The sequence below is a fragment of the Fundulus heteroclitus genome, unplaced genomic scaffold, assembly GCF_011125445.2.
Source record: "Fundulus heteroclitus isolate FHET01 unplaced genomic scaffold, MU-UCD_Fhet_4.1 scaffold_58, whole genome shotgun sequence".
Classification (NCBI taxonomy): domain Eukaryota; kingdom Metazoa; phylum Chordata; class Actinopteri; order Cyprinodontiformes; family Fundulidae; genus Fundulus; species Fundulus heteroclitus.
Window position 1 is genome coordinate 590,591 of NW_023397011.1, and position 10,236 is coordinate 600,826.

The 10,236-nt window shown below is 37.9% G+C and overlaps 2 protein-coding genes across 2 annotated transcripts in view; both read left to right on the plus strand.

Annotated features, from left to right (window-relative positions):
- Positions 1 to 8,300, plus strand: part of LOC118561176 — an 8,981-nt gene extending 681 nt beyond the window's left edge. Inside the window, exon 2 of the mRNA XM_036133105.1 lies at positions 6,464 to 8,300. Within this exon, the coding sequence (XP_035988998.1) occupies positions 6,464 to 7,707 (1,244 nt within the window). The 3' untranslated portion in view covers positions 7,708 to 8,300. The remainder of the gene's footprint in view (positions 1 to 6,463) is intronic.
- LOC118561175 lies at positions 2,825 to 6,022 on the plus strand. Its single transcript, XM_036133104.1, has 3 exons — positions 2,825 to 2,985; positions 3,024 to 4,182; positions 5,921 to 6,022. The coding sequence occupies exons 1-3, from the start codon at positions 2,930 to 2,932 to the stop codon at positions 5,927 to 5,929; spliced, it is 1,224 nt and encodes a 407-aa protein (XP_035988997.1). The 5' UTR covers positions 2,825 to 2,929; the 3' UTR covers positions 5,930 to 6,022.
- Positions 8,301 to 10,236: the final 1,936 nt, after the last annotated feature.

A 10,236-nucleotide genomic window follows, 5' to 3' on the forward strand; every position in this document is an offset into this window, starting at 1 on the left:
TCTAAATTGGCTATTTAAAACATTTAAACTACTTATGTGAAAACGTGTTTAAACTTTGTGTACAGAACATGTTTAACTTGATTCACACAAACAGAGCATACCAGCAAAGAAGTTAAATAAACTTTTCTTTATCCCAACTCTAATTTGTACCCTTGTGTTTTTGATTAGGGCTGTGACAGACTAGTGGCTGGTGGGAATGGAAAACGGTCACCAAAAACGGTAGAGAAGTCTTCCTGATCACACACTAATTACAAGAGGTTCATGTCACCAGGGCCATGACTACTTTGGTTCAAATAAATCAAAACAGTGTGCCACCAATAGTACTACTGCTATCATGACTAATGCCATTCACAATGCAAGACCTGGTCAACAAATGATATTGATAAACTGTTGATAAATGGTGATAAAATGTACACTTTCATGAAGCAGCATGACATGATTAGTGATGTCAATGGTAGTGGATACGTTTTTGTCAGGGAATTACCCACAAAATACACATTGGACGGAAACACATTCACCCTACAATATTTAGACACATTTACTGGACATGTTAACATCCAAGAATATGATCGGGATCTTGCCAATGTTGCTATGCCTCTAGATAAGGCTTTACAAAGAGCACTCGATGACAACGACGCCTGCCTAATCACAATTATGAACAGCACATGTGCAGTTTTGAAGCATGAGTCTGGGTTTTCGGTCTTTGATCCACATGCACGCGGTGATGATGGTGGTCTGGATTTAGATGGCTCCAGTATTCTTGCACACCATGCCACAGTTGATTCATTGAACATGCACATCACAAACCTAGTTCAGTCTTTATGTGGTGATGAGCTGCATAATGCATACCACTTGTTTGAAGCTACTGGTGTTAAGGTTGTTAGTGATGGAACATTTTCTGCTAGGACTGGTGGAATGGATACTGACAGTGTAGCATTGCATGACAGTTTTGCAAATATAGCAAGCCCAGATGAGAATATGCACGGTGTTTCTTTGGAACCAGGTCATGTAACTGATGACTCTGTGACGATAGTGTCTCAAAGTAATTGCAAACAGCCTCACATTTAGTCCACTGACACTGACTGAAAAACGGAGAATATGCACAAAGCTTAACGTTGTCCCAAGTTTTCAGGAAGAGAAGACTGTTTCCAGCATTACTGTAGATCAACCTGTGCCTTGTGCAAGCCACAAGTATAAGGTCAGATGGGAATTGCTTTTTCCGTGCTCTGTCCTATGTTTTTATTGGATCTGAAGAAAAGCATAGGTGTGTTCGTTATGCTATTGTAAAACAGATGCTTGCCAATCCAGAGATATACTCAAAAATTATTAGACCTCAGTACACATCTGTGCAACAATATGTAACTGCTTCAAAAATGAAGTATGTGGGAACTTGGGCCACGGAAGTGGAAATTCAGGCGGCGGCAGATTTCTTTCATGTGGACATATACACATATACTTCCGAAAAATGGTTAAGATATCCTTCCAACAACACAGATGGCCATTGCAAGGGACTCTACCTTAATCATTACAACAATTGTCATTATGAACCCATAACCTGTGTAACAGATAAAGTCTCTAATGAGTGTATCGGTTTCACTTCATGTCATGTAAAAACACCATAGCATTAACAAAGACGAAATCGCAAGCTGTAGAAAAGTAGATACCAGAGAAAAAAGACAAAAGAGAAAGAGGTACAATTTGGATAACAGGTATGCCAATAATGCTGGGTTTCAAGAAAAAGTGAAACAGTACAGCAAGAGCAAGTATCGCAATGATCTTGTATTTCAGGAAAAGGTCAAACAGTACAGTAAAGATAAATACACAAATGATCTTGGGTTCCAGGAAGAGGTCAAACAGTACAGTAAAGATAAATACACAAATGATCTTGGGTTCCAGGAAGAGGTCAAACAGTACAGCAAAGATAAATATGCAAATGATCCTGAGTTTCAGGAAAACGTCAAACAGTACAGCAAAGATAAATATGCAAATGATCCTGAGTTTCAGGAAAACGTCAAACAGTACAGCAAAGGTATAAATGTATATAAATATAAACATCAAACAGACTTTAAAGAAGCTGTCAAACAGAGAAGCAAAGACCATTATGCATCCACGAGTAAAGAATCTAAATTGGAGCTACAAGCCATGAATGTTGAAAGGTATAGAAACAATTCTCCCCATCGTAAACGGATAAAACTTTACCACAAGGAATTGTATAATATCAGTATCGATCATGCTATATCTATTAAAGATGCTGTTGGTAAAAGAAGGAATACTATATTCCTCCAAAAACACAACATGGACTTTGTTATCAATCAGTTTAAGATAAAAGTCCAGTCAGGTCCAACCTATGTCTGTTGTGTTTGCCACAAGTTATTGTTTAAACATCAAGTTGTAAAATGTAACTTAAACCAATACAGAAAAAGTGCTTTGGCAGAATCTGTAGCAAAGAAATGCATCACTTATACATATGTCCACACTTGTGGAAATTCTTGTGAAGTAAATTGCCATCTCCAAAAAACCACTGCAAGCATGTTATGGATTTGTCACACCTGCAATAACAAAATTCTTAGAGGTGTAGTACCAGAAGACAGTGCTGTAAATAATCTCCACCCAGATCCTATTCCTGAAGAACTTGATGCACTAAATTCATTAGAACAACATTTGATTGCACAACACATTCCCTTTATGAAGCTTTTAGCTTTACCAAAGGGAGGCCAAAACGGGGTTCATGGGCCTGTGACATGCGTGCCATCAAGCAGTGATGCTGTTTGTAATATTCTTCCAAGATTAGATGATCAAGATCTGATGGTTAGAGTTAAACTAAAACGTAAACTAACATTCAAGGGTCACTATGAGTATCAGTATGTGAACACGCAAAAAGTTCATAATGCTCTGAACTTTTTAAAAGCCCAGAACAAGTGGTACACTGATGTACATATCAACAACGAGTGGTCTAATCCGTTGGAAAAGGTTACAATTGAAGAGGCTGGCCAGCCCGCTTGTGCTCTGGGCCTGGCCAGCCCGCTTGTGGCTCTGGGCCTGGCCAGCCCGCTTGTGGCTCTGGGCCTGGCCAGCCCGCTTGTGGCTCTGGGCCTGGCCAGCCCGCTTGTGGCTCTGGGCCTGGCCAGCCCCGCTTGTGGCTCTGGGCCTGGCCAGCCCGCTTGTGGCTCTGGGCCTGGCCAGCCCGCTTGTGGCTCAGTTGATGTTCCAGAACATTACACTGATAACCAGCACCATGGAATGTATTTGGATACATGCTTGCAACCTGTTGACATTGCACAAGAAATTCTGGACAATCACTTTGAAAGTATTTTATCTGTTGCTCCTGCTGAAGGAAATAGCCCTGTAAGATTGCTCAGTGACATTGCTAATGAGGCAAAGTGTTTTCCTGTCCTTTTTCCAAAAGGAACAGGCACATTCCACGAACAGAGAGATCACAGAATTACACTTGCTAAATATCTAAAAAGCAGAATATTAAATGCAGATGGCAGATTTGGAAAGAATTTGGAATATATTTTCTATGCACAATACTTGTCTGAAATTAATCAAGTGGTTTCCAATGTATCAATAGCTTTGAGAAAAGGATATCAGGGACAGCATAACACTGATGTTGCGTCATCTTCATCTAACAACCCAGACTTTTTGAAAGACCTCTTAAACTATGATATGGGCTACAAGTTTTTGAAACCAATTAGAGGCACACCTGTATTTTGGCAAGGTGTTCAGAAGGACTTGATGGCCATGGTGAGAACCCTTGGAATTCCCACATTCTTTATGTCATTTTCTTCTGCTGATTTACGCTGGCCAGAATTTATGGAAGCATTTATGTATGCAGACAATGTCATAGGCAATATTGCTGACATGGAATGGACCCAAAAGTGTGACTTGTTAAAAAATAATCCTGTAACAGCAGCTAGAATGTTTGACCATAGGTTTCATTGTTTGTTAAAAGAAGTCATAATGTCTCCAGCTCAACCCATTGGAAAGGTCATTGATTACTTTTACAGAGTAGAATTCCAGCAACGTGGCAGTTGTCACACACACTGCCTTTTTTGGGTGGAGTCACCTAAGATTGGTGTAAACACCAATGAAGAAGTTATCACATTTATTGACAAATATGTGACATGTGAGCTTCCACCTGAAAGTGACCCCATGCATGAAGTTGTCTCTAGTGTTCAGATGCACAGCAGAAAACATTCTAAAACGTGTAAAAAGAAGGGCACACCATGTAGGTTCAATTTTCCTAGACCACCTAGTAACCAAACCTTTATTTCAAAACCACAGCCAAATGTCTCTTGTAAAAATTCAAAAAAAACATCAGCTAAAAAACAAAACCAGCCTAACACAGATCAGCAACAACTACAAAGTCAAGCGCCACCAGATGAAACCGTGGTTGCCAAACAAATGATGGCCAAAGTTAAAGAAGCACTGACAAATGAAAATGCAACCTATAACACCATTGATGATCTTTTCGATTCCATTGGCGTCAATCAATCAATATTTGAAAAAGCTTATCAATTAACTGCACACAAACTAAGTGTTGTCCACAAACGCAATGTAAATGATGTGTGGGTTAACCAATACAATAGAGACCTTCTTCGTTGCTGGAATGCAAATATGGACATTCAATTTGTCTGTGACGCCTATGCCTGTGTGGTTTATATAATTTCATACATTTCAAAAGCTGAAAGGGAAATGGGTTTATTGTTAAAACATGCCCAGAATGAAATAAAAAATCAAGGTAATTTGGCAGCAAAAGAATCCCTAAACAAGTTGGGCAGCATATTCTTACACAACCGAGAGGTTTCTGCTCAAGAAAGTGTTTACAGAGTAACAAACATGAGATTGAAAGAAGGATCAAGGAAAGTGGTTTTTGTGCCAACAGGAGACAACATTGTTAAAATGAGCCTTCCACTCAGTGTAATACAGAGCAGGGCTCAAAACCTTGACCCAACCAATAACCAGATATGGATGACCAATATCACAGATAGATACAAAAATAGACCCAAAACACCTGAATTTAGAGACATGTGTTTAGCAACCTTTGCCTCTGAATACAGATGTGTTCCCAAAAGTCAAAAATCCTCTGTTATATCACTTGATAACAAATGTGGCTATGTTCAAAAAAGGACCAGGTCAGATGCAGCTGTTGTCAGATATGCTCGTTTCTCCCCAACACAAGAGCCTGAAAAACATTATCAAAGCTTGCTTCAGTTGTTCTTGCCCTATTACTCAAATGATGAGATTAAACCATCAGCTTTTTTAACTTTCCAAGAGTTTTATACTGAAGGTTCCTTTACAACTGCTTCCAAACAAATACAACCTGTCAAAGATGTTGTCGAACATAACAGATCAAAATTTGAAATTAAAGCAGAGGAATTGCAACACTGTCAAGATCATGTCGAAGACCATGGATTTCAGGAGGATGGTTGGGCTAACTTGTGTCCTGAGTCTGAATTAGATCGACTGGAATGCCAAGCAGAAAGTGCTTTAAACAACAATAAAAACCCTGATGAAAGGGAAGAAATTCCAGATCTTGAACTAGTAGAAAAAACACCTTTTGCAGTAGAGTTCAGAAAGCAAAACATCACACACGAGGAAGGCCAATCACTCATGCGTTCTTTAAATGAACAACAGGCTGAAGTGTTCTACAAGATACGACAGTGGTGCGTTGATAAGGTTAATGGAAAAAACCCTAACCCATTTCATGTTTTCATTTCTGGAGGAGCAGGTACAGGAAAGTCGCATTTGATAAAGGCGGTGTATTATGAATCAAACAGAATACTTGCACGACTATCAGACTATCCAGATGATACTCATGTTTTGCTAACTGCTCCAACTGGTGTTGCTGCATTAAACATAAATGCAACCACAATACATAACAGTTTTGCAATAGGTAACCAAATTTCCCTACCATATCAACCATTAAGGGAAGAGAAAATAAATACATTGAGAGCCAACTTACACAATTTGCAGATACTAGTCATAGATGAAATCTCAATGGTTGACAACAAGATATTAACATACATTCACGGTAGACTGCGACAAATAAAACAATCATCAGACTTTTCACCTTTTGGTAATGTTTCAGTGATTGCTGTCGGAGATTTTTTTCAGCTGCCACCTGTCAAAGGGAAGCCTCTTTACAAAGAAGAGGCTGGCTTCTGCTTATGGCATAACACTTTTACACACATTGAGTTAACTGAAATTGTTCGACAAAAGCATCAACAGTTTGCCATGACACTAAACCGCATTAGGAAACACAAAAAAGGCATGAAGCTCAATGAAAATGATGAAAGACTATTGAAACAACGTGAAACGGGTACGTCTGACTTTACAGAAGACCTTCACATTTTTGCAACAAATTCTGACGTGCATACCCATAACTTTAACATGCTGCACAAGATTTGCACAGACATTGTTCAAATTAAAGCACAGGACTTCAAAAAAAATCAGCAAACAGGTACTTGTATTAGATTATCTCAAACACAAGCTACTCATGAAAACACATATTTGGAAAAACTATTAAGTGTTGGGACAAAAGCTAGAGTGATGCTGATCAAAAACTTGGACATTTCAGACGGTCTGGTTAATGGAGTGTTTGGTACTGTAATTCAAATCAAGTTTTCTGAAAAACGCATTGCTCATACGATTTATGTACACTTTGATGACAAGAGAATAGGTACAAAACTTAGACATAAATTCCCCTGTTCTGATCCAGAACTTAAATATGCAACTCCAATACATCAAGATGAAGACAAATTGGCATACACTGGAGGCATTAGAAGACAGTTTCCATTACGACTTGCTTGGGCATGCACAATTCACAAGGTGCAAGGCCTAACATTAGACAGAGCTGTGGTATCATTCAAAAAAATCTTTGCTGCTGGCCAAGCTTATGTAGCATTAAGTCGAGTCAAATCAGTTGACAACCTTGTCATACAAGATTTCAAACCCACTGCAATTTATGCAAAGCCTGACATAGAAGACAATCTAAAAGTAATGACTAGCTTCATTAGCCCTTCATTAAACCCAGTACCCAACAGCAATCTATCTCTCAGTCTACACAACATCCAAGGGTTACCAAATCATATAAAAGATCTTAAAAGTAACCTTAAGATGTTGGATACAGACATAATATGTCTAACAGAGACATGGCTTGAAGACAATAAACCGCTCAACTTTGTAGAAATGCCAGGTTGGATATTCAAACACAAAACAAGATCCCAATCATACATTGACACAGCTAACACTTGCAGCTTGAAAAATAGAAATCATGGTGGTATTGGTGTTTTCTACAAAAATACAATTGCTTGTAATATTCTTGATGTACAGTATGATGATTTAGAAGCAATTGTATTTAATGTACAACCTCATGACTACAACGTGTTACTGTTGTACCGTCCACCATCATATAACATCTCTCATTTTAAGATGCGCTTGGGTACTGCTTTAAGCCTTTTCGATACCCTTTCTGGACCAAAGATTGTTCTGGGTGACTTCAATGACAATGCTCTGACTTCTAATTCCATACTGGATTTCATGGGTCAAAGATTATACAATCAAATAGTAACCACACCAACAACTGACGGTGAGACTTTAATCGACCACATTTACATTAAGGACTTTGGTCCAACAACAGTCAGTGCTACAGTTATACCGACGTACTACAGCTACCACAACAGCATCTTCATGACTTTCATTTGACCAAAAATAATCTTATATTTTAGATATGCAGAAAGCAACCCCCCCCCCTTTTTAGATCATTACTAAAAAGGTAAAACGCATATCATGAAGTTCTGATACATTCAACCTCAGACCCATAAAACAAAAATATAACTGTATTCACTTTTCTAATATCTTCAACAACAGTCAATATTTTTTGTGCTCCAAAAACCTTATTGACCTGAATAGATCTGCCTACCAATTTTATCATTGATAAAAAATGCCAACCTATGATAAACACACATAATGGAAGGAACAGAACAACAGAGAAGAAACACCAATTCAATTAACCAAAAAATTGCCATACTTGGATACAAAATAGGTATAGCTGATCAAGAATAAGGGTCCCTTAAGACCAACTTGCACACATTACATAAACAAATTACTTCAGTCACATTTGCTTCCACAGGTTTTGATAACTCTTGATTTTTGTTTGCTTTATTTTTGTATATTGTATTCACATTTATGCTTTTTTTCTTCTTCTAAACTTCATTTTTTTCTGCACATTTTTGTTAATTTTTTTACTTCAGTCTTTTTTTTTGCAACTTTTTTAAGTTTGCAAATGTATCGTTTTGTGCCACATTTTTCAATTTTTGATTACTTTTTAAAATTTACACTTTTTAAATCTATTACAGATTGAAATCTTTTGTGTACTTCTCATTTATTTAAGACAACTTTTGACAAATTTTTTTTCTCACAATTTTTTTTTATTTTTTCCAAATTTTATTATTTGTTTTTGTTTTAATTGCTTTTTAATTTTCAAATGTTTTGCATGTTTACAGTGATACTTTTTCCAATTTGGGTATTTAAGTTTTTTGGAAACGTTTTGTTTGTTTTAAAGCATCTCCTTACCAAGTGTATATAACAACTTTATGGTAAAAGTCATATGTTGTTCCACTGGTAAAAGCAAAACTGTTCGGCTCTCAATGGCAATCAGACAACAATTCTAACTGCCACCATGCCAAACAGGACACAGGAAAAACGGAATTTTGCTCAAATGTGTTAAGTTTACTTGTATCTTTTACTGAATTATTTTTTTGTGCTTCTTTACATTGTTTGTATTGTTTTTAATAAAATTGTGGTGAAACAAATACACAAATTTGTCCTCCATTGATATTTTGTGCACAATAACATTTTCTGACAAAATGTATTTACCAAAGGCTTTGGCACAGTGATCAAAATGTAAACAATGCAGGAGACAGTGTGTAGAAAAATGTTCAACTGTTGTTTATGTACAAAAATGATGCAAAAGGCATTTGTGCAAAAATGCATTAACGTTGTGTATTTTTTTAAAAGGATAATAAAAGTTGGGCAACATTGGTAATGCCAGGTAATGAGGAAAATGTGCAAATATGGTGTAGAGTCCAGTTTAGAGTACAGTACAACAGACTGATGGCAACGGGGAAAAAGCTGTTGCAGAACCTGGTGGACCTGTAGTGGATGCTGCAAAACCTTTTCCCATTGGGCAGCAGGGAAAACAGTCCATGGTGGGGGTGTGAGGGGTCTCTGATGATGATATGTGCTTGGGACATGCAGCGCTGGGATGCAATGTCCTTAATGGAGGGAAGAGAAGCCCTGATGATCCCTTCTGCTGTCCTCACCACTCTCCACAAGATGCTGTGCGATGAGGGTGTTGAACGCTGAAGTCCAGGAACATGCTCAAAGGGGGCGGTGCGTGGGCTTGGAACCCGTTAATAACTGCTTGCAGTTCTAGTTATTATTATTATTACGGGTAATTATTATTCTCCGCTAAAACGCGTTGGGCGGCCCATGCGGATTTGTAACGAATCCATTGAATCAGGTATCCAAGTACAGAATGTGCGCCTCTACTCAAACCCAGAAATTCAGACCCCTCAACAACTAGGGGGCGCTATAATAAAGGACAACGCGTTTACGCCTGTAACCACCAAACTACTGGTCCTACACTCAAAAACTTGATGGCACTTTGTTTATTGGATGATTCTGCAAAATAAAGAGAATTGGCACACTCTTCGTTTCCCAGCTAGTTTTCGCGCTACATGGCTACAAAGGTTAAACCTTTCTTGTTAAACTCCTCCAACATTTTTTGTGCAATACGCACAAAACTTTATATATAAGTGTGTCATGGACAAATAAAAAAAGTTATCGCGGCGGATTTTTGAATTTTGACTTTTTCGAAAAGTAACGCTAAAATAAGTGATTGTTAGCGAGCTAGCTCTAAATGTAATTGCTGATTATTCTAAAACCATAACAGATTTTGACATGTCCTTCATAACCCATAGTCCAAATAAGATTTTGCACATGTGACCCGCATTTGAGGATCGTCCATCACTAGGGGGCGCTGTGATGTCAAGAAATCTACTACGCAAGAATGGCTGATCGGATTTTTACAAAACCTTCTTCATTCCCTTCTAGACATTGCCCTTAACTAAAGTATTAAATATGGTAATGATTGAAACAAGTGGGCGGGGCCTATTTCCAAAAGTGTGAAAAAAACTTGAAAACTTCAAAAATTCACCTAAAATCACTTGT